This window comes from Pongo abelii, chromosome 1 (genome assembly GCF_028885655.2).
Source record: "Pongo abelii isolate AG06213 chromosome 1, NHGRI_mPonAbe1-v2.0_pri, whole genome shotgun sequence".
Lineage (NCBI taxonomy): Eukaryota > Metazoa > Chordata > Mammalia > Primates > Hominidae > Pongo > Pongo abelii.
The window spans coordinates 31,002,798-31,027,875 of NC_071985.2; the positions used below are offsets into that span (position 1 = coordinate 31,002,798).

The window sequence follows — 25,078 nt, forward strand, 5'->3', positions numbered from 1 at the left end:
AGGTATAAATCACACAAAAGAGAAAAGGATTCAACTGGACTAAAGCCACATCAGCATAGACCAGGCGAGAGAGGGGTGCAGTACAATACGTAATGGTAGAATTTGAAGGAGAATTAAATCAAGACTGTACTGTCTTTTTCTTAGCTGAATTCCTACAGTCTTTGAGGCTGTACCACACAGCCCAGCACTACGAATTTTGACAATGACCTAGCTATTTCCTGCCATTGAGGGAAAGACTGTCCACAAGACCTCAAGCTCTCTGGAGCCATATCTTCTAATTTTTTATTTGACCTCCCCCTTCCTCCACTCTGACTTTAACACTAACACATGTGCACTTGGGGAGCAGACTTCTAACTTGATTCCTACCTCCTGGCACCTATGACATATGTGGCCTGTACTATAATTTAAGTGAGCACTTTAATTTAGGGCATGTGACTATAAACTAACAAGCCCAAATAAATAAATGAAGAGCTTGATTTTTCTGAAAACATCAAGTTTATGGGGTACCCAAGAATATCAGTTTCATTAAGTTATTACAGAACTTTATTTTATTTTTTTACATACATGGTTATTATCTATTAATATTAAATACTTCATCAGAATTAGCTCTGAATAAGTCACAGAATATGCATAGTTATATACATTTCTTTCTTCATCAATATTTAGATATCTTTAAAACAAACGGAGCAGAATTTCCAAATCCAAATAAATGAGTGATGTTTCTCAATAGAATCCCCTTATAAAGTTACATACTTATTTGAAGGACATTCCTTATAGTTGAATCTTATTTTGACATTTTAGTTAAATTCATTCAAAAACACTTATTGAACACCCACTGTGGACCAGACACATCTCCAGTAGTTTACGGCTAGAGGTGGAGATAAGATTATAAACAACATAAAGATGGAATAGATCAAATATGGCAGATAATGAAGATTGTCAAGGAGAAAAGCACAGTAGACATTGGGGCTAGGATGTGTTGGGAAAAGCGGACTCTGAGATCTTAGGTACGGCGGCCAAAGAAGGTCTCCCTGAGCAGGTGGTCTCTAAGGAAAAACCTAAAGACCAGCCATATGGGTAGTTGGGAAAAGCACTGTGGGTGGAGGGAACAGTGGCCACAAGCCACAGGAAGGAGTGAGTGCAGTGTCTGAGGAAGAGCAAAGAGGTCATTGACAAATGGGGGAGCCCTATGAATGAGGAGGAAATTATGGCTGAGGGGTGGGTGACTAAGGAACAGGTCAGAGCCAGCCTCCTAAGTCATGGTAAGGACTTGGCTTCTACTCAGGGTGAGATACGAAGCCACTGTAGAGCTTTAAAGAGAGGACTTTGATCTGACCAATATTTTATCAGGAATCACTTTGATTGCTATGCTGTAAACAGCTCCTGAGGGGGTGTATTAGTCCATTTTCATGCTGCTGATAAAGACATACCTGAGACTGAGCAATTTACAAAAGAAAAAGGTTTATTGGACTTACAGTTCCACATGGCTGAGGAGGCCTCACAATCATGATGGAAGGCAAGGAGGAGAAAGTCACATCTTAAGTGGATGGCAGCAGGCAAAGAGAGAGAGCTTGTGTAGGGGAATGCCTCTTTTTAAAACCATCATATCATGAGACTTATCATGATATCATGAGACTTATTCATGATTACGAGAACAGCATGGGAAAGACTTGCCCCCATGATTCAGTTACCTCCCACTAGGTCCCTCCCACAACACATGGAAATTCAAGATGAGATCTGGGTGGGGACACAGCCAAACCATACCATTCTGCCCCAGCCCCTCCCAAATCTCATGTCCTCACATTTCAAAACCAACAGCTTCTCAACAGCTCCCCAAAGTCTTAACTCATTTCAGCATTAACTCAAAAGTCCACAGTACAAAGTCGCATCTGAGACAAGGCAAGTCCCTTCTGCCTACGAGCCTATAAAATCAAAAGCAAGTTAGTTACTTCCTAGATACAACGGGGTTACAGGCATTGGGTAAATATAGTCATTCCAAATGGGAGAAATTGGCCAAAACAAGGGGGCTGTAGGCCCCATGAAAGTCTGAAATCCAGCAGGGCAGTAAAATCTTAAAGCTCCAAAATGATCTCCTTTGACTCCATGTCTCACATCCAGGTCGCGCTGATGCAAGAAGTGGGCTCCCATGGCCTTGGGCAGCTCCGCCCCCATGGCTTTGCAAGGTATAGCCCCCCTCTTGGCTGCTTTTATGGGCTAGTGTTGAGTGTCTTGTGATTTTTCCAGGCATATGGTGCAAGCTGTTGGTGGATCTACCATTCTGGGGTCTGGAAGACGGTGGCCCTCTTTTCACAGCTCCACTAGGTGGTGCCCCAGTAGAAACTCTGTGTGGGGGCTCCAACCCCATATTTTGCTTCTGCACTGCCCTAGCAGAGGTTCTCCATGAGGACCCTGCCCCTACAGCAAACTTCTGCCTGGGCATCCAGGCATTTCTATACATCTTCTGAAATCTAGGCAGAGGTTTCCAAACCCCAGTTCTTTACTTCTGTGCACTCACAGGCTCAACACCATGTAGAAGCTGCCAAGGCTTGGGGCTTGCACCCCCTGAAGCCGTGGCCCAAGCTCTATGTTGGCCCTTTTCAGCCACAGCTGGAGTGGCTGGGATGCAGGGCACCAAATCCCTAGGCCGCACACAGCACAGGGACCCTGGGCCAGGCCCACAAAACCACATTTTCCTCCTAGGCCTTCAGGCCTGTGATGGGAGGGGCTGCCATGAAGACCTGTGGTATGCCCTGGAGACATTTTTCCCATTGTCTTGCGAATTAACATTTGGCTCCTCATTACTTCAGCAAATTTTTGCATCCAGCTTCAATTTCACCTCAGAAAATGAGATTTTCTTTTCTATTACATTGTCAGGCTGCAAATTTTCCAAACTTTTATTTTCTGTTTCCCTTTTAAAACTGAATGCCTTTAACAGCACCCAAGTCACCTCTTGAATGCTTTGCTGCTTAGAAGTTTCTTTCACCAGATACTCTAAATCATCTGTCTCAAGTTCAAAGTTCCACAAATCTCTAGAGCAGGGGCAAAATGCCATCAGTCTCTGCTAAAACATAGCATAGAGTCACCTTTGCTCCACTTCCCAACAAGTTCCTGATCTCCATCTGAGACCACTTCAGCCTGGACCTTATTGTTCATATCACCATCAGCATTTTTGTCAAAGCCATTCAACAGGTCTCTAGGAAGTTCCAAACTTTCCCACATTTTCCTGTCTTCTTCTGAGCCCTCCAAATTGTTTTAACCTTTGCTCATTACCCAGTTCCAAAGTCGCTTCCACATTTTGGGTATCTTTTCAGCAGTACCCCATTCTACTGATACCAATTTACTGTATTAGTCCATTTTTGCGCTGCTGCAAGACTGGGCAATTTACAAAAGAAAAAGGTTTATTGGACTTACAGTTCCACGTGGCTGGGGAGCCTCACAGTCATAGCAGAAGGTAAAAGGCACATCTCACATGGTGGCAGACAAGAGAAGAGAGCTTGTGCAGGGGAACGCCCCTATTTAAAACCATCAGATCTCATGAGACTCATTCACTATCACAAGAGCAGCATGGGAAAGATTTGTTCCCATGATTCCATTACCTCCCACCTAGTCCCTCCCACAACACATTTGAATTCAAGATGAGATTTGAGTGGAGACACAGCCAAACCATATCAAGGGGCCAGGGTGGAAACAGGGGGACCAACCAGGAGGCCACTGCCATGGCCCAGGTGAGGGACAAGAACTGTTTGGACAAGCATAGTAACAGCAGAGACATGGAAGGTGGTTGACTTTCAGAAATATAAGAACCAGTAAAATCAGCTGAATGACTTATCATTTTCCTCTTCCATAGAACTTTGGCAGTCTTCAAAAATCAACACTACCTTTCGCAAATCCAGATTTGTCCCCTTTGGGGAATTCTCAAGTATGTATGCTGGGCTCTGCCACAGTTCTAGAACAGGGGTTCCAAAAATTATCCTGAGTACTGTTGGCATTAAGAGAAAAACATACATGCTCCGTTGAAACAGCTTTTGCCCTAAAGCAGGTTACAGAATAGTTGGCATACTGAACATTTACGACATGAAAAAAAAAAAGGAATCTTATTAAAAATCAATTGGGAAGCATATATCAAGCCTATTTGTGTGGTGGTGGAGCAGGGAGAGGTAGTAACAGGACAGGAGATGAGATAAAAAGACACCCCTATTGGAGTCAGTCATTGTAATCATTCTTCAAAAAGAGAAGCAAGACAGAGCACAGCCCCCAGCTCAGCACTGCAGCCCTTAACATCTTGATAACGCGAATGTACACAGTGATAAAACAATGGCTGTTCCCCAAAACCCTGCTCTGTCCCACTGTTAACAGAAAACAGATCAGACCTCATCCAAGCAGAGATGACTGACACCACTGCTGAGTGGTTTTAGAATCACAAGCCAACCTTAGGGGAAATATGAACCATGTTCAAGATGACAAGAAAAATCCTGACAGTAACCTACTCCTTCTGCATCTTATGTGCTAGACACTTAACCTAGGCGTTCTCCTCACAGGAACTCATTAGGCAAGAACTGTTATCTCCATTTTCAGATGAAAAACTGAGGTTCAAAGAAAGGACTGACTGGCTGCAAAGGTCTTCTCCTTTCCCACTCTGATATACTCATCTGCAACTTTTTTTTTTTTTTGAGACAGAGTCTCCCTCTGTTGCCCAGGCTGGAGTGCAGTGGCACAATCTGGGCTCACTGCAACTTCCGCCTACCAGGTTCAAGTGATTCTCCTGCCTCAGCCTCCTGAGTAGCTGGGATTACAGGCGCCTGCCACCATGCCTGGCTAATTTTTATATTTATAGTAGAAATGGGGTTTCACCATGTTGGCCAGGCTGGTCTCAAACTCCTGACCTCAAGTGTTCCACCCACCTCAGCCTCCCAAAGTGCTGGAATTACAGGCATGAGCCACCGCGCCCGGCCTGCTCATCTGCAACTTAATGAACCACCACAAGCTGAGTGAGTGGAAAATATTCTTAAAGGAGACCCTGAAGCAAACTCCTGGGACAGCAACCAAGAACCCAGACCCTACAGCAAGAAGGGCTAGGGGAAGCATTCATTTTTAACAGATTCTGAGCAGATCATAAATTTCACACTGTTTCTTACAAAAGTTCAAACTCAATGCTCGGAAACTGTAATGATAATAATAGTAACCGTTGAGGATACAGATACTGTGCTAGAAGTTTCCATGTATCATCTCTATGCCTTATAAAATCTTTGCCAAGTAGGTGCTTTTATCTGCATTTTACTGGTGTGGAAATAGTGTTAGTGACATGACTTCCTCAGATTCCCCAAAGGACCAAAGCTATGCCTCAAACTCACCCTGATCAACTCCAAAGTCTGTGTTCTTTCTGCTAGTATGGAATCATGGTCAAGAGCATGAGCCCTGGGGTCAGACTGCCTGGGTTCAAATCCTGGCTCTGCTTCTTCCTACCTGCCTCGCCTGGGCAAGCTACTGAACTTCACTGTATCCCAGTTTCCTCACTTGTAAAATAAAGATGAGACCAGTACCTACCTTAGCACACGGTAAGCACTGCATGTATTAGCGATAATTATCAATATTGTTACTGAGTCACATTATAAAATAAGAATAAGATTATTAGTTACCATTGCATATTCATTAACATTTATTTGAATACAGTGGAGAAGGGCTGCTGTTCATTCTACTTTTTGGGGGGTCTTGTCTGCTGACAAGGTTAACACACTTGTGCTAATGTTACAACCTAATGCAAATGATAACAATCCAGTTTCCTTATGAGGCAAGCACGCCATTTGATCAGTTTGAAAAAAAACCCTGAGATATTAACAGCCCTGTGCAAACAAAGTGTTTATTATACCTCATGGTTTTTTTGTTTTTTTTTTTTTAGGTGGGTTACCATGCTATGTATGTCTCCAATGTGGCGCCAGGGCTAGGATCAGTATTAAGAAGATTGTATGCTGTAAAATTATGTACAACAGGAGCACAGTATGGCTTTTTGTTTGTTTGGTGGTTTGTTTTTTTTTTTTTTTTTAGTAGCATTTTTGCAAGTCTAATTTAACAGTTTTTTTGGCTGACCTCTTTTTATGTTACACCCCCTTGGGCAATATGATAAATGAAAGCTGAACCGTGTGTGTGTGTGTGTGTGTATGTGCGCACACATGCACAAACACAAGCACACGCATGTGTTTAGGGTTAGGAAAAAGAGGCAATTTTCATTAACCTCATTAGTGCTGTGCTCCCTGGTATGATAAAAACCCCACCTTTCAATTTTGCAGCATTAAATCTCTTGAAAAGTAGGCCTAGGCCATCTACCCTGAACTTTCACTATGAAACCTTAAGAATGTGCATTTTAAAATCTGTTGCAGAGATGTTACATATGGAATGTCCATTAAAGGTAGCTGATGATTCACTCCCTGCTACTACAATCTTTGCTTACTTATTTTGCTCCATAAACATCAATTCACCCTATCATCCTCAAGTCTGAAAAATCAGTTAATATTTACTATACAAAACTAAATGGATGTAAATGACTTAGGATTTTGCCACTGTTTTATAAACTGATAGCCTCTAGAAATGATATTTCATCACATTTGACAAGCTGGTTACTGTTCAAATGCAAATTCAATGAGGCAGAGGAAAGAGGTCAGAGCAAATAGGATGACAGATTTTATTTTACAGATGCTCCTCGACTTACAATGGGATTGTGTCCTGATATCATACGAATGAACAAAAGTAAGTTGAGTCACTTTTACACCATCATAAAGTTGAAAAAATCTTAAGTAGGGGACCATCTGTACTTTCACTTGCCAAAGTCTTGACAGTTTTCTGTAGAGACGGGGGTTCCTTTGCCATGCTAGCAGTGGCTTCAACTGAAGCTGGATGCCCTGCCTCTCTGTAGAAATGCACAGCACCGATGCCTTCTCAGGCCACAATCAAGAAATCTAAGGTCCCCTTTAAATTCACCGAGCTGACTTCACCTCAGCACATTTCTCTTCTACTGATTAACAGGAACACATTGGCAGATGATATTCTACCAGCACCAACAGTGACACAACCCCGGAGGCAGAGATTGTGTGATCTCGGCTCACTGCAACCTCTGCCTCTTGGGTTCCAGCGATTCTCCTGCCTCATCCTCCAGAGTAGCTGGGTTTACAGGCACGTGCCACGTGCCCAGCTAATTTTTGTATTTTTTAGTAGAGATGGATTTTCACCATGTTGCCCAGGCTAGTCTTGAACTTCTGGGCTCAAGCGATCCACCTGCCTCAGCCTCCCAAAGTGCTGGGATTATAGGTGTGAGCCACCGCACCCAGCCTCTGGGCCTAGTTTTTAAGAGGACTTGCAGCTTCTGCCTTGGACATTTGCACACTTGAGTCTCCATCTAAGAAGTCAGATTACTCTTCTGGGAAGACCACATGGAGACACCTGAGACTATCAGCCCCATGGGAAAAGGCAACATTTTAGTGGCTTTTTCTCCTGATATTGTAAGATGTATGAACCTAATACATGACTCTGCTTCCCCCAGGGAGTTATTTATGTATGACTTTATTCAGTGCTCTGAAGCTAATAAATCAGTGTTAAAAACAACCTGGCAACTGACTTTCACAGGTAACTCAGGAGAGAGCTCTTCCCACTGGAGGAATCAAAGACATAGAAGTCAAAATCTAAGCAGCGACAGCAAAGGAAGGGAACTAACACATGTTGAACACGCACTCCCCACCTGGCCGTCATAGACATTATTTCATTGCACCCTCATAATAAACCCCAAGCTAATTGGGAATTACTAAGAAAGCTTAGGTCACAATGCCCATACCATTGCATACTATGCCATGCTGCCTCAATAAGGTAAACAGGGAGGACAGACGTAGTCACCAAATCCTGGGACGTGAGTATGCACACTGAAACACGAGGACGGTCGTTCTGACATAATACTATGCATACCAATTAACCAAACCCACTCCTTTTTCAATCTAATCTACTCAGATATCTCTGCAACAAATATTGTTGGGTTCAAAGGAATCTCTTGATTCAGGCATATGTCTCAGTTCCTTGGAATTACGTGTTTGCCCACGAAAGGAGCCCAACCAAGATGGCAAGTTGCCTGCAAATTCTCACAGCTCCCTTTCTGGCAAGAATGAGTTCTGAGGCATTTCTCTGAATTCTCCAGCTTTTGCTCTAAGAGTATCTTGGGTATATCTTTATTCATAGACAGATACCACTTATATGTACATTTCTTCACAAGACCCTGAGTAACCAGAAGGTGGAGGCTAATTTATCTCTAGATGGCTGGCACCAGGTATGATGCTGATGCCAGGAGGTGCACACTCACAGTCGGCTGACTATTACTTTACTTTACACAGTGGGTTAGTGTTCCATGATTAAAGATGGCTGCAACTTCTTTGACACATTTCCCATTGATATATGGGATCTATTTCCGTTCCCTTTGAATCTGGGCTGCCCTGTAGTTCATTTGATCAATAGAGTAAGGCAAAAGTGATGCTGTGTCATTTCTGGGCCTACTATTTTTTTTTTTTTTTTTTTTGAGACCGAATTTGGCTCTGTCGCCCAGGCTGGAGTGCAGTGGTGCAATTACTGCTCACTGCAACCTCTACCTCCCGGGTTCAAGCGATTCTCCTGCCTCAGCCTCCTGAGTAGCTGGGATTACAGATGTGTGCCACCATGCCTGGGTAATTTTTGTATTTTTAGTAGAGATGGGATTTCACCATGTTGCCCAGGCTTGAACTCCTGGGCTCAAGAGATCCACCTGCCTCAGCCTCGCAAAGTGCTGGGATTACAGGCGTAAGCCACCACGCCCAGCCTCTGGGCTTAGTTTTTAAGAGGACTTGCAGTTTCTATCTTAGACATTTGCACACCTGAGTCCCCATGTAAGAAACCAGACTACTCTTCTGGGAAGATCGCATGGAGACATCTGAGACTATCTAGGGGGAGGAGCCCAGCTGAGCCCGGCCTTCCAGTCATTCTACTGAAGTTCCAAGCATAGGCACAAAGCCATCATCAATCCTCCAGACCAGCCCAACTGTCATCTAAATGCTACCAAGTGACCCCAGCCAAAGCCACATGGAGCAAGACAATATCCAGCCAAACTCTGATCAAATTTCTGACCCACAAAAACTTGTGAAGTATAACAAAATGATTATTATTTGAGGCCACAAAATTTTGAAGCTTGTTGTGCAGCAAATAGATAACCCAAACAGTGGTATGAATCATACTATTCTGGAGGTGGTAAGGTTTTAAATGAGAAATGAGTATTGAAAGGGTGTGAGTTGGTGAGAAGAAACTAGAAATACTGGAGAGCTCCAAGTCCTCTGAGGTTAGCAAATTTAAATATAAGTATTCTTTGGTGGTCCCAAAGGATTGTTTAGGGACATGAAGTTATGGGTACCCTTAGATATGTCATTAAGTTCCCCAGGCATTTCTTCATGTGTAAAATGGGGATTTATCCAACTCCAAGATAGCAGGTGTTCTTGCCCATATAGAAGATGTTCAACTTGAAGAGGATTCTCCTTCCTATTTTCTTTCCCTCTACCTCATACTTCTGGTCATGATTTTAATCATACATACAGGGGCAACTTAATCAAAAAAGGTGCGTTCAAATTTACAAATGGGCTGAGAGCTATAACAACTATCATGGGTTTGAATGCATTCCTAGAGCACTAGAGTTTTGTCTGAACATATCGCAATAAAGGCTGCCTTTGGCATAAAGCTTTAAAAATATGGCAAAGATCGTTACAATCTAAAAACAGTTGTTTTTCATCTTTGTTTTCTCCTCTTTCCCTTCATCTGTCAGACACTTTATCCCTCTCATATTCCCTCCATTATTGGTATACATGGGAAGCCTATCTTGATCACACCAGTAGATGCTGTTTAGAGTTTGTTAACTTGAAAGAGGTTAGAGAAAGCAGGAAAGAAAGATTTTATTTTCCTATCATTCATTAATATTCTGACACACTGTTCTGTAGAGAGGGGAGGGTAATGAAAATCTTAAGTTCACAAGCTTTCAGGTTTAAACAAGCTCAGAGTGACTTCAACAGAAGCATGGGTTTCCTAACTATCCCAGGTGGAGAGAAACAATAGACCTTCGCAGCTCTGGACAAGACAAACCCTGAACTCATGTATAGAATTGCTATCCTACGTCCATCCAGCCTTATATTGTGACTCTAAAAAGAATACCTGGAGGTATTTTTATGAGACAGAATGACTCAAAAATCTTGGGCTATATTTTAAATCTGTGAATTCCAATTGGAAGATCCGAATCTGAACAATCACACATGTGAGTCACCAGGAGAGCTCTTTGAAACCAACATCTGTGCCGAAGCAACTCTCATTTTCCTTTCCAGGGAAAATCAGAATTCCCTTGAAGGAAACTGTGGTTAGTCTTCGTAAAAGCTCCCCCAGGGATTCCAAACCTGGTGGAGTGCGTATGCTCACATGTAAGTTCACAGGCACATGTGCACACATGTACACACATACATACTCTCTTCCTGCTGAATATCAGTGTCCCGAAGAGTCCTAATAAATCATCCAAACAACCATGTAAATGACCTGAGAACCTTTTCATAGTCACCCTGTCTTCCTCTAGGGAGTAGGATGCCAACTGTGTGTCAAACAATACAGTAATCAAAGGGTATCCAAAAACTTCAAAGGCTTTGTTCTTCTGAAGAGCTGAGCTTTCTAAATAGCTGAAGATCTGCCCATTTAAGCACCAAATCTTTTTTTTTTCCAAAAGACTATTTCAGCAATTTTGGATGTGAAACTCTGTAAAATTTATTGCATGTGTTCAGTTTCCTGACTATAATTTAGCCTCATCTTCATAATTCAAGGCTATTACCATAGGCATCAATTCCTGTAATAGGACTAGAGATGGGAGTTTATTTCCAAAGACTACAAAGACCTCCAAATGGCAACTGGAGACAAAAGGAAAGTTGGAGAACACCATACTAAAAATGGGACTCCAAAGAAAGAGGCCAGAAGCAAAAGTCAGAAGCCAGACAGGAAGCCAAGGAGATAAAGAGTGGGTTAACTATAAACTGGGTAAAATTCAGAAAACTTGTCCACAACAGGCATTGCTTCTGTGGTCTGATCATCTGAGATAGCATTACTGTGATACACTGGTAAAAATCTTTAGTCTAAAGCAGAGGTCCCCAACCTGGATGGTACTAGTCCATGGCCCATCAGGAGCTGGGCCGCACAGCAGGAGGTGAGCAGCAGGCAAGCAAGCAAAGCTTCATCTGTGTTTACAGCCACTCCTCATTGCTTGCAGTACTGCCTGAGCTCCACCTCCTGTCAGATTAGCAGTGGCATTAGATTCTCAAAGGAGCAAGAACCCTATCGTGAACTGCACGTGCTAGGGATCTAGGTTGCACGCTCCTTATGATAATCAAATGCCTGATGATCAGACACTGTCTCCCATTACTGCCAGATGGGACCATATAGTTGCAGGAAAACAAGCTCAGGGCTCCTACTGATTCTACATTATGGTGAGTTGTATAATTATTTCATTATATATTACAATGAAATAAAGTGCACAATAAAAGTAATGCTCTGTGGAAAAATTGTATTCCACAAAACTGGTCCCTGGTGCCAAAAAGGTTAGGGACTGCTGGTCTAAAGGACCTGATGCTGATGTCACGGTGTCCTCCTCTAGCCCTCCTCTTTTAATTCAGTGCTTCTAATTTCTTGTGGCCCTACAGATAGTCAATCTAGATGAAGCAATAAAAGGCAAGAGGCTGCCTTTCTGATCCATCAAAAGTGTGTGTGAGTTGTCTTCTCTTCGGGTGTTCAAGGATCTCTTTGACTTGCTCTCTGGACCTTGTCTTTCAGGAGGTGTATAGCTGAGCCCCAGAAAGATTAAAAAATTGCTATTATTTTATATTTTTCTGCTAGAACTTTCTCCTTCCAGATACCCATGTATAGTGACAGTGAATATGCCCATGCTTCTCCAAACTAAAAGCTTCCATCTTGGGCCGTTCCTCTTTCAAGCGTGGGACTCTAAGCCATGCAGATCATGTCGCTTGCGTCATGGAGCAGACGGTGCTGCAGAAACCTCTGAGGCACACCTACCAAGAACTCACTAAGGTCCTCTAAGTTGCCAGCCTCAAGAGAAACACCCTTTCCTGGAGATGGGATGGGCCCTGGGAGGAAAAAAGTCATTGGCAAGCCTGCTGGCAGAGGCTACTCCTCAGAGGACAGGGTCAAGGGGCCACAGAAAAATAGTGACTTAGCAGCTTCCATTACAGGTAACAGGACCTAGGTGACCCTGCCTTCAATTTACTGAAGCCAGGTAACTAAAGTAGGGCCAAAAAGAGCAACCTATGATGCTATCGTCAGCACAGAAGGAAATTTAAGAGTGATTTAATTGGTAAAAAAGAGAAGAAAAAGGAGAGGAAATCATGTTTTTTGTTTGTTTGTTTAAATCATCTTGTAATTTATCTAGCTACCCTTAATCTGGTTTTTTTTTTTTCATAGGAACCAGTTTTTGCTTTCCCTCCAAATATTACTTCATCCTCTAGCCTAGTTTGTCTTATTCTTCTTCTATTCTGGCTGATCCCAAGGGTAAGAGAAAGGGAAAATTTTGCCAGAAAGAGCATAGTATGTGGTGAGGGGCAGGAGGGACTTGGGAGTCAGAGGTGGATTTATATCCCAGCCCTGCCATTTCCTACCTGTGTGACCCTGGCCAAGTTACTTAATTTCTGTGGGATTTAGCATCATTCTCTGTGAAATGGAGAAAGAATATAATAGCAGAAAGAATACTTCATTGTACAAACTTTATAGTATAGCTGTGAGTATCATTGGAAACAATACTTCTGATTCTTTGCTCTGCATACTGTCTGGTCACACAAGCATGCTCTCTGACCTTGCGGCGACGAGCAATGGCTGGCCCATTGGTGCTACCCAGAATGCGAGTTAGGATTTAAAAGTCTCCAAAAACAGGTTCTCGAGGGCCTATTTAAATAAGTAGGAATTATTCTTCATGAACACACATGTGAACTAGTACTTTAAAACTGGGGCCAGGCACAGTGCCTCATGCCTGTAATCCCAGCACATTGGGAAGCCGAGGTGGGATGATCTCTTGAGCTCAGGAGTTAGAGACCAGCCTTGGCAACAAAGCGAGACCTCGTCTGTACTAAAAATTAAAAAAAAAAAAAAATTCATTAGCTAGGTGTGGGGATGCATACCTGTAGGATCACTTGAGCCCTGGAAGTTGAGGGTGCAGTGAGCTATGATTGCACCACTGCATTCTAGCCTGGGTGACAGAGCAAGATGCTGTCTCAAAAAAACAGAAAAAGAAAACAAAACGACTGCTTTAAGTATTTTAAACTATTCTTCAGGTCTCATATTCATTTGTATGGTAGTTCTCCATTTTCATAATGAATACAAAGAAAATTTGATCCTAATTATCACAAATTCCAAATGATCAGAGTCCAGAAAAACTAGCGGTTTCTGCACATAGATGCCAATTTCTTTTTCTCAAGTAATCCCATGTTTTAATCATATTGTCATACATATATACCCCTTATCACGGGGATCCCAAGGGGTTTGTTCTTAATCCTCTGTAGTGTCACTCTACACACTATCTCTGGAGGGTCACCTTCTCCCTAGTCTCTCCTCACCTCCAGGCACTGAGCACTATGCATCAGGTACCCTCAGCAAGCCCATTCAAGACTGTCTTTGCACTGGCTGCCCTTCCTGCCAAGAATGATGATCCCCCATCAGGTTTTAATAGATACTTCTCAAGGCCTCACCAAAATGTCAGCTCCCTGATGAAATTTCCCCACCTATACCCTATATGCAAATACCACTATTCATATGGCATCAGGGTGTATTTAAGTTGCCTGTTTACAAGGCTGCACCAGACTCAGGATTTTTCAAGTGGTTCTTTAATGTGCACAAGAAGCACCTGCGGATCTTGTTAAAATGGAGATTCTGATTCTGTAAAGTCTAGGGTGGGGCCTGAGATTCTACATTTCTCACAGCCCCTAGGTGATGCCGATGCAAATGCCCTGTAGACTACACTCAGGTAACAAGCTTTTAAGAACATCTCTGAAAATCTCAGCAAGTTGGCATTTCATCATTATCATCATTATATTTTGACGCAGCTGCCCACCAACTTCAACTCTACTAGAAAGATGAGAACAGGAGACATCAGGGCTGTCCAAATAATGGAGGAAAGTGTGTGTGTGTATGTGCGTGTGTGTGTGTATGTGTGTGTGCGTGTGTGTGTATGTGTGTGTATCTGTGTGTATATGCGTGTGTATGTGCGTGTGTGTGCGTGTATGTGCGTGTGTGTGCGTGTGTATGTGCGTGTGTGTGCGTGTGTGTATGTGCGTGTGTATGTGCGTGTGTGTGCGTGTGTGTATGTGCGTGTGTATGTGCGTGTGTGTGCGTGTGTGTGCGTGTGTGTGCGTGTGTGTGTGCGTGTGTGTGCGTGTGTGTGTGCGTGTGTGTGCGTGTGTGTGCGTGTGTGTGCGTGTGTGTATGTGCGTGTGTGTATGTGCGTGTGTATGTGCGTGTGTGTATGTGCGTGTGTATGTGCGTGTGTGTGTGCATGTGTGTATGTGTATGTGCGTGTGTATGCGTGTGTGTATGTGCGTGTGTGTGTGTCTATGTGCGTGTGTATGTGCGTGTGTATGTGTGTGTATGTGCGTGTGTGTATGTGCGTGTGTATGTGTGTGTGTGTGCACGCGTGTGTGTAAGTGCGTGTGTGTATGTGCGTGTGTGTATGTGCGTGTGTATGTGCGTGTGTGTGCATGTGTGTGCGTGTGTGTATGTGTGTGTATGTGCGTGCGTGTGCATGTGCGTGTGTGTATGTGCGTGTGTATGTGTGTGTGTGTGTGCATGTGTGTATTGAATGGGTAGATTGGAGAGAGTGGGTAGAATTAGAAAGGAAAAGGAAACGGGATAAGGTTAATAAAGAGAAGGAGGTTGCAAACAGAGGAGAAAAAAAGTGAAAAAGGAAGAGAGAAGACAAGAAAACAAAGAGAAAAATCATAGAAAAGGAGAAAGAAACAGCTATAGGATGAGTAAAGGAAGGTCAGCTGACTGTTCCCCAGAAAGAAATCAGACCTACATTATCTGACTTTACAGTTTAAGGGGTTGACTTCTGGAACAAAACCCTCTCAAGAGTACATACTCCAGCTGTTCATGCAACTGAGGAAGTGTGCTCAGAGCTTCAATACTGCATTCTAAAAGGTTCTTCCCTCCTGAGTGATTAGGAACAAGCTATTACTAGAACAGTAATAGCAAATGAGGGCCTATATCACGATTGTGAATACACAGAATGGCTTATATCAGCTAAGAAAATCTAAGACACTAGAATTCTTTTACTCTAAGACCTCAAACTGATTGCCCATTACAACAACCTAAATGAGCCAGGTATGGTGGCTCATGTCTGTAATCCCTAAACTTTTTGAGGCCAAGGTGGGAAGATTGCTTAAGGCCAGGAGTTCCAGATCAGCCGGGGCAACATGGTGAGACCTCATATCTACAAAAAGTTTTTTAAAAAGATAATCGGGTGTGATGGTGCACTCTTGCAGTCCCATTGACTCGGGAGGCTGAGGCAAGAGGATCGTTTGAACCCAGGAGTTCAAGATTGCAGTGAGCTGTGATCATGCCACTGTGCTCTAGCCTGTGACAGACAGAGAGAGAGAGTCTGTCTAAAAAAACAACAACAACAAATGAACATTACCTGATACAGCTCAATCCGTTGTTCAGGCACTCTGGCTTTTGGGTTCTGCAAACGAAAGACTCTGAACTCTGCTTTCACCAAATTGGAAGCATTCTTCTCCATTGCTGAGACGTCAAATCGAACAATTCTGAAGTAGGGTCTGTAGAAAGTGGGCGGGATGGCATCTGTAAAAAATTAGGGCAATCATTGAAAATGATAAAATCCATTGTGCTTTCAGAAAAGACTACAGTGTGAGATAATCCCAAGAAACCATAAGGGAAATATCTACAGAATAATTTAGTTTCCAACGGCCAATTTAATACCATTAACAATTTAACCAGAAAAAAAAGAAATAAAATAAACATGTGCATTTAGTTACAGGAGTAGCAAATTAATAGAGATTAACAAACCACTTCCAACTTCATTTGAAAGCATGCAGTTAACCCCATCCTTTGAAGGGTGACAGACTGGTGGAAAATCATAGATGGTTTTGAATTGGAACAGGTTTATGACAGTTGATGCCTGGAGAGAGCTGTCAGGCCTGCATACACTTTAATCAGATGTGCCAAGAAAATAGTTCCTAATGGCCAGCAGTTTGCCCATGTATTTTTTTTCCTTGAAAGTTTGTCATCCAAATAATCTTTTTTTTAACCAGGCTCATGTATCGAATCTCTTTTGGCTTCAATATTTTAGTTTTTCACACACGTATGACTTAACATATTCTGTAGTCAAGTTATGATGAGGAAATCTGAATAAACAAAAGTATAACCCACGTACTAGCTGATACCAGATCCAGTATTAAAATTCTTTATGCAGGATAATGTCTGTTGGTGGGAGGTCATCCTAGCTAATGAAGAAAAAGAATTGGCACTAATTCCTTCAGTTCTAAACCATGTAAAATACAGAGTTGCTGATGGTACATGACAATTTAAAGCTCTTGGGAAGGCCAGGCACAGTGGGTCACGCCTGTAATTCCAACACTTTGGGGGCTGAGATGGGCAGACCACTTAAGGTCAGGAGTTTGAGACCAGCCCTGGCCCACATGGCGAAACCCTGTTTCTACTAAAAATACAAAAATTAGCCAGGCTTGGTGGTGCGCACCTGTAATCCCATCTACTCCGGAGACTGAGGCAGGAGAATTGCTTGAACCCGGGGGGTGGAGGCTGCAGTGAGCTGAAATCACAACACTACACTCTAGCCTGGGCAATAGGGTGAGGCTCCATCTCAAAAATCAATCAATCAATCAATCAATCAAACTCCTGGGTTGCTTTAGAGTTGTGCTGGCTTTTTTGTTTGTTTTGTTTTTTTTGTAATCTGCCAATGTCTTTCAATATGCAACTGAGGCTATACCAAGAGCAGAGCAGGTCCTAGTCTAACTCCATGCTTTCAAATACAATATTCATTTATTAAGCACCTACACTGTGCAGACCACTTGTTACAGGTATGTTTCTACAATCTTCTTCCAAAGTCTCCTACACACTTTCTTTCCCCTTTCCAGAGTGTTTCATCCAACTCTAGTGGCTCCATTTCTTTCTACCCACTCTTCAATTATCTGACTTCATTATAAATAATCATTCACAGTTGTTCATGTTTCTTTATAAATGTTTTTATTACTTCTGCATTATGTTTGTTTATTTTGTTTTCCCTGTGAAATTTTAAGAATCTTGAGGGCAGAGACTGTATTTGCCAGGTCTTTATTCTTTCCCACGTATCTGGACAGGATTCACCAAATATCCCGTGTGCATAGTTGGTCATCAACAGGAGTCTCTTGAAAGACTCAGGCATCTGACTCTTGGCAACACTAACTTCTTATTAAATAAATGAGCCATCTTGCCGATCTTAAAATAGAAATAAATACCTTCCGTGATTTATTGGGAAATCCATGCCCTGACGATTACACTGAAGAAAAAAAGATGCTAGGAACACACCAACATTTTCTCATCTTAAGAGCCTGAATTTTTTCCTTCATAGGAACTTTCTCCCAACGCACCTCTTTCCCCTATATATGTGTGACTCTCAGCACACAGGCTCATGGAGAAGCGGGGAATTTCTACACCAGTCTCCTCCATACCGGTTCAGAAAATGACTGTGTGAATTGAGGCTTTATAACCCATGAGTCAGAAGTCTCAGAAACAAACAAACAAACAAAAAACCCCCAAAAATCCAAAGTATCCAGGTTTCAAAGAAAAAAAGTATTCCTGCAGATGTGGTGATGATCCGCTGCATCACCACTGCGAATTAGTTGATGGGCGGCTTCCAGGCCAGGTGGCACTGGTACGCGTAGAAAAGCTTTTGGAGCCCCCTAGCACACAGCATTTTGACAAAGTAGCTGCTGAGAACAAATAGAACTTTTTCTCCTCTGGAATATGCCCGCCCCCATGATTGGAACCGCTGGTCCTATGCCGACCAGCTCAGCTGAAAACAGACCAGACACCCAGAGAAGCCTAGGCCAGTGTGGGGCCAGGCTTTCTGGCTTTGCACACCGTCTTGGCCAAAACCTTCCACAGGCTGATGCTGCATTCATCTTCGCATAGGCTCCGCATTAGACAGCAGAAGCTTCAAACATCTTTGAAGGAGCATCCTGGAATAGTGAAGCTAATTTAGCGTGTTTCCTGTCGTTAGGAAGAGTAAACATCTCATTCAATTTTCCCCGCCTCTTTCAGTGGAATCCCTGCAGGCCTCTTCCACTTTCACAAACACCCATCTTTCACACCCACCCGCCTCAATCTTATCCTTCCATCAAGTTTGTAAATAAGTGCTCTTGAGATTTATTTTTATCTCTTTTGTGTTTATTAAACTTTGGACCATTTTTCCCCCCTTTTCTGGTCCTCTGCCCATCCACACTCTTTCTTTTTATGGCTTCCTCAGACCATGAGGTCAATTTTGTTTCTTCTTCTTCTAAGCAAATCGTCCAATGATCCTGTCCTAGGCTTTTGAGCTTTGAAGGGGAGTTTGCAAATATTTACAGGAGTAGCTTGCTAGTTAAGTACAGTTGTTCAGCTGGGCTTCCTATACATTGGCAAACAGCCCTCCTCCCCTCTGGCTCTTATAAGCATTTAGGCTGTTTATATTTCAACTGTCTAATAACACAAATCTGCATTTTTGGTCCTTGTTTTATAAGTAGAAATAGCTAACACACACAGTGAAAGGACTGCTGAGCAGCCCCCATCAGCCACTGCTTTAGTCTTGTAACCACAGCGAAGCGACCAGGCCAGGAGGAACCGGCAGCCTTCCCTGCCTGTACTCCTGCTGCAGCATATGACAGTGTGGTAAAAACTGTCAAATGAAGAACCGACTACCCCTTCCAGGAGTTGATGCCAGCTGTCCTGTGCTGTCACCTGCTCTGGGTCACAAGCCCCCTGGCTGGCTGAGGAACGTGAGCAACTGGCCAAATGTCTCCTCATTTGGAAAAAACAAAATTGCTGTCAATTGCTCTAACACAGTCTTCGACCCTGCCTTTACTTCATAAACGCCCTGTACGCGGAGCAGGGAGACCCAAAAAGGCCCCTCGATGCCCAGTCGGGAAGCGGCAGGCTTCCGCCCTCCACTGAGGGAGCTCGGGGTAGGGGCTTAATGGCTTGTGCAGCTCTGATCCACCCACTTAGTCTTGGAGGGATGGAGCTTTTTCCTCTGCTTCCTCCAAGAACTCATTTCCTGCTTTGGAATGGGAGTTCTCACTAAAGTCCTCTGTAATGCGCATCCCAGTTCCTATTCCATTGCCAGGTGGTCAGGTACTTGTGCTTGACCTTTGCCAACTTATCCACAATCACATCCTGGCCCGCTCCTTCTCTCAATTTCTGACCTACTTTTTCAGTTCAATCAAATCGATTTTCCTTCAACCCTTCGGATTTCACACCAGGAGGCTGATTCTGGTCCTCCTCCCAGGCTTTCTCATGGGCCTTCCTCCCAGGGAAAATTTTGCACATAGAAGATTCCAGTATGTCATCAAGTGGTGTCCCCCTCACCTCAACCTTGGCCACACATGCCTGCAAAACCATATTTTGGGGACGGAAGGGAGAGAAAAAAAACCTGAGAAAATCTAACTAGTCACTAATTTCCAAAGTAACAGTATACAAAAAGCTTAAATACAGCACTTAATCACATACTACTGTATAAACATTATATGTTGACTTGTATCTGCTCCAGAAAATTTACCAACTTATTGTATGTAAGTACTTTGAACTCACAAATCTTTCCTTATAGTTTTTCTCTACAGCCCAGGGTGGACTTCATGAGCGTGTGGCCAGCACAGGGGCACAGGGTCTCCATCCTCAGAAAGGTCTCATACCTGAATTCAGTGCTCTGTGGCCTCTCTAGTCACCATCTTGAAATCCTCAATCATTTTATTTTTGAATTGATGCTTTGTAAGCAAGGTCTTATGGGACAATGGAGCATGCACAGAGGGCTGGGGACCTCAGCCCTGTGCCATCCCACCTCCTGTCACCTGTCCACTTGCCCAGGACTCTCTGCCTCCTACCCCTTGCCCTCTGGTGTCCCCAATCTCACCCTGCCTTACCTGGCCTGCCCAGTGGTCACTGTTTTCCTCCACCCAATGACAGTTAGGGTCAGGCACACAACCCACGCCATTTCAGGGCAAAGCCTGGTGGCAGCTATCCCCACCACAAACTGGCAGTGCCACAATGTTCAGGGAGCAACCCAGTAGAAGCATGTCTCTCACCCACTCCTTTTTAAAAATTTTTTTCAATACTTTTTGAGGTACAGGTGCTTTTTGGTGACATGAATGAGTTCTTTAGTGGGTGATTGCTGAGATTTTCATGCACCCTCTTAATCCAGGTACCAAGCACATCCCAGCACAGAGTATGCAACCCTATGGGTTGAAGTGGCAGTCCCATGGGAAGGGAGATACCTGGCTCAATGTGTTATCAATCTTGTGGGCTTGTGGCAGGGGGACCCCAGCAGCTGCTGGGCTACATGTTTTAGGGCAAGGGTCTCAGGTCCCCGTGAAAGTCTCCTGTCACTCTGGGAGCATCCCCATGCCCAAGCGAGCACAATATCAAACAGCACATAAAAAAACACCGTGACAGTTGGAGAGCGAGAGAGACAGAGAGAGGGAGACCATGGAACAAAGGAAAAAGTTTTATATTTTAGCATCTTCAATAGTACTCCTTTTCTTTCTTTTTGAACAAGAGACCCCATATTTTCATATTGAAAAAGGATTCTGCAAATTTTGTAGCTAGCCCTGTCGAAGCCTCATATAGTTATAGGATTCTTACATACTGAAGGACCTTCAAGGCTATCTGAATTCTAATCCAGTTAAGAATGAACTGGTTGAACTGAATCAACCAGTTCCTAGCTACTTAGCAACAGGGATATTATCTGGCTTTTCTGAGCCTGTTTCTTCATCTATATAATGAAGTAAATAATTTTCTACCTCGTATGTATTGGGTCATATTGTCAGGATTATATAAGTAAGCAGATGGAAAGTTGGAGCGCTGGGTCTAGCACAAATTTCCACACAGTTTCCTCCCTGCCTCCCTTGCCATAGCGCAACAGAACTGCCAAGTGGTCAGTAGGCCCTTCATGAATGCCCCCGAGAGAGAGTGCTCTGATAGCCTGACAGACTAAATTAGAAGACGAGAGAAAGAACAGGAGGAGCTAAGCGTCCTGGGGCAGTTTATAAATGACGCTATATACTCTAATTCCTTTCCACTGAACAGGGAGAAATTCCAGTCCCCAAAGTTCTCACAGACTCCCCACCACTATCCTTTAACATTTCACCTGTTTTACTATAAACCTGACCATCAGAAAAGGTGACAAGAGAAATCCTAACTTTCCACTAAACAGCTCTGCATCAAGCAATTTCACTTTTCACTACAATGTTCATATTAGGACTATTTTTATTAAAAAGTTTAATTGACATTGGTACAATACTATTAACTAGGCTTGGATTTCTTTGGTTTTTATATGCACTAATTTTTTTTAATTTTTAATTTTTGTGGCTACCTAGTAAGGGTGTATATATTTATGTGGTACATGAAATACTTCGATACAGGCATGCAATGCCTAATAATCACATCATGGTAAATGGGGTATCCATCCCCTTTGAAAACATACTATAGTTGTGATTATCATTGGGAGAAGCTGTTGAAGGGTACATAGGAACTCTCTGTACTATTTTTGCTATTTCTTGTGAGTCTAAAATTGTTTCAGGCCTGGCACAGTGGCTCATGCCTATAATCCCGCACTCTGGGAGGCCAAAGTGGGAGGATTGGTTAAGTCTAGGAGTTTGAGACCAGCCTGGGCAACAAAGCAAGACAAGACCCCATCTCTATTAAAAAATAAAAAATTAGCTGGGTGATGTGGCATGTGCCTGTACTCCCACCTACTTGGGAGGCTGAGGTGGGAGCATCACTTGAGCCTGAGAGGGTGAGACTACAGTGAGCCATGATTGAGTCACTGCACTGAAGCCTGGGCAACAGAGTGAGACCTGTCTCTTAAAAAAATTAAAATAATCCAGGCACTGTGGCTCACGCCTGTAATCCCACCACTTTAGGAGGCTGAGGCAGGCAGATCACGAGGTCAAGAGACCAAGACCATCCTGGCCACATGGTGAAACCCCGTCTCTAGTAAAAATACAAAAATTAGCTGGGCATGGTGGCAGGCGTCTATAGTCCTAGCTACTCAGGAGGCTGAGGTAGGAGAATAGCTTGAACCTGGGAGGCAGAGGTTGCAGTGAGCCGAGATTGCACCACTGTACTCCAGCCTGGCGATGGAGAAAGACTCCATCTCAAAAAATAAAATAGAATAGAATCATTTCAAAATAAAGTTAAAGAAAAGGTTAATAAAAAAACAAAACTGAATAAAGGTCTTACAATGTCACTCATATGTGATGAGCTCTGAAACAGAATGTAGATTTGAGGCTTGCAAGAAGTCCCCCAGTGATGTCTAGGGTTCAGCCCTTCCGGAGGGCAATGCTTCAGTCATCTATCTATTGTTTATTCTCTCTTAGATTGGTTACACCACAAAACTGGCAGGAAGAAAGTGTGTGAATGTTGAAATGCTTGGGTCAAGAACCTACGGGTATTTGCTGTATTTGCTAAAGCAGTGGTTCTTAAAGTGAGGTTCCCGGCCCACAGCATCAGCCTTGCCTAGGAATCCATGATAAATGTGAATCATCCAGGAAAGTCTGATGCACCATCTCATCAAAGTTTGAGAACCAATGTGTGACTACATACTGGTTGACTCCTAGCTGGTGAAACCAGTCCTAGTTAACAATTAAAAGCAGATTGATAAAGTCCGGGGAAAAGAAGAAGGAGGCTTTAGTGTTTAATATCAGCTTTCTTGGAGTCAGCACTGACCACAATCGTCAAGGACAGACAAGCACTGGTCTCAGTGTCCTTGTGGGGGATTTCCCAAATAAGCCAGAAAGGTCAGTAGTTCAAAGTGAAACACAGAAGGTGTGGGTATGAACGGAATTGGTAGTGGCCTGGAGGTTTTGTTTATCCTCCTGCCTGAGGTACTCACCAATTACCTCAACATCAAGTCCAAGCTAGTCCCCCTCCTAGGGGAAAAGCTAAACGAGGCTTACAAAGCAGCACAGGTTCCTGCTGATTGCAGTGGCTATATGGATCCTATATAACAATCTTTCTCAAAGAGTGTGGATGGTGGTCTGCATTTTAGCAAACTCCTTGAGCAATTCCTATGTACCCTAACATTTGAGAACTGCTGAAATATACGACAGAAGAAAAGGAATCTACAAAGAAATACAGAAAGACAAAGGAGCACCTAAACTTTTTTTTTTTTTTGAGACGGAGTCTCGCTCTGTCGCACAGGCTGGAGTGCAGTGGCGTGATCTCAGCTCACTGCAAGCTCTGCCTCCCGGGTTCACGCCATTCTCCTGCCTCAGCCTCCCAAGCAGCTGGGACTACAGGCACCCACCACCATGCCCGGCTAATTTTTTGTATTTTTTAGTAGAGACGGGGTTTCACCGTGTTAGCCAGGATGGTCTCAATCTCTTGACCTCGTGATCCGCCTGCTTTAGCCTCCCAAAGTGCTGAGATTACAGGCATAAGCCACCGTGCCCGGCCTTTTTTTTTTTTTTTTTTTTTTAGATGGAGTCTCGCTCTGTGGCCCAGGCTGGAGTGCAATGGCACAATCTCGGCTCACTGCAACCTCCGCCTCCTGGGTTCACGCAATTCACCTGTCTCAGCCTCCTGAGTAGCTGGGATTATAGGTGCGCGCCACCACGTCTGGCTAATTTTTTGTATTTTTAGTAGAGATGGGGTTTCACCATGTTGGCCAGGCTGGTCTCAAACTCCTGACCTCAGGTGATCCACCGCCTCGGCCTCCCAAAGTGCTGGGATTACAGGCGTGAGCCACTGCACCCAGCTCAAGCACCTAAACTTTGGATTAGGCTTTATACCTAGAAAAAAAGAGTAAGACAGAGAAAAGAGGAAGAGTGCTAAAGCTCTTAAACTGGAAAAATAGGATTCCTCTATGATTTGCAGTAGTAGTCTGCCTTGACTGCACATGTTAATCAACCGAGGAACTTTGAAAATCCTGATGCCTGGGTTGAAGTCCCTAAGAGTCTAGTTAATTGACTGGGGTGGACTTAGTTCTAAGTTCCTCAGATGATTTTAAATGTACAGCCAGGATCAGCACCCCTCACTGAAAGAAACTGGTAGTACTCAGATAGAAGAAGGGAAGACTTAGGGATATCAAATCTCAAGGGATTTCAAAGATTTCAGGGACTTACTTTCTATATAGCCAAGGAGCCACAGTTTGACTCAATATAAAAATAATTTTCTAAAAATTTAGAAGATTAAAAAAAAAAAGAAACCAAACAACTCACTCTCTTTCAAGGTTGTGAGAGATCACACCTCACGGGCCTCCCTGCAAGAACCTGTGTACTCACAAGGCGCAGTCTGTCCCAAAAGATGCAGTGGGGCTTCCTGAATGTGGTGGCAGGGTGAGCTAGATGGCCTCGCAGCCCACTTCCAGCTCTGCCGTTACATCATGCTCTCCACCGATGGAGCCTCCAAAAATTGTTTTTCTCCCCTAAATTCCACTATGTTAGTTAGATATTTGTTCACTCACCCCCAGCATCAGAATCACCTGATGGGCTTATTAATATGCTTGTTACTTGGTTCCATATTAGACCTACTCGGTGAATAGTAGGCAATTCTTTTTTACACTCAAGTTTGAGAACTTCTGCCCTAGGCTATGATAGTCTAACCACAATGCGCTTGACCAGGCTTCCCTTCTGGTTACTCAGTGTCATGAACTAGCTAGAGAGGAATGAAAAATGTCCATCCTACCTTTCCTACTCCAAAAAGAATGACCTGATCTCACTGCAGGCTCAGAATTCTATTTTATGTTCCCTTCTCATTTTATAATATCTTTACTAACTTCATCACCGCAAAAGCC

The 25,078-nt window shown here is 43.4% G+C and overlaps 1 protein-coding gene across 4 annotated transcripts in view; it reads right to left on the reverse strand.

Moving 5' to 3' along the window:
* The window catches only part of TGFB2 (transforming growth factor beta 2), a 99,912-nt gene that overhangs the window by 23,567 nt on the left and 51,267 nt on the right, over positions 1-25,078 (reverse strand). For all 4 annotated transcript variants that reach the window (XR_008509866.2, XR_010140470.1, XM_002809444.6 and 1 more), the window contains one exon: positions 15,713-15,876. Coding sequence is in view for 2 of the 4 variants with exons in the window: in XM_002809444.6 (XP_002809490.1) it covers positions 15,713-15,876 (164 nt within the window). In the remaining 2 variants the exon portion in view is untranslated. The remainder of the gene's footprint in view (positions 1-15,712; positions 15,877-25,078) is intronic.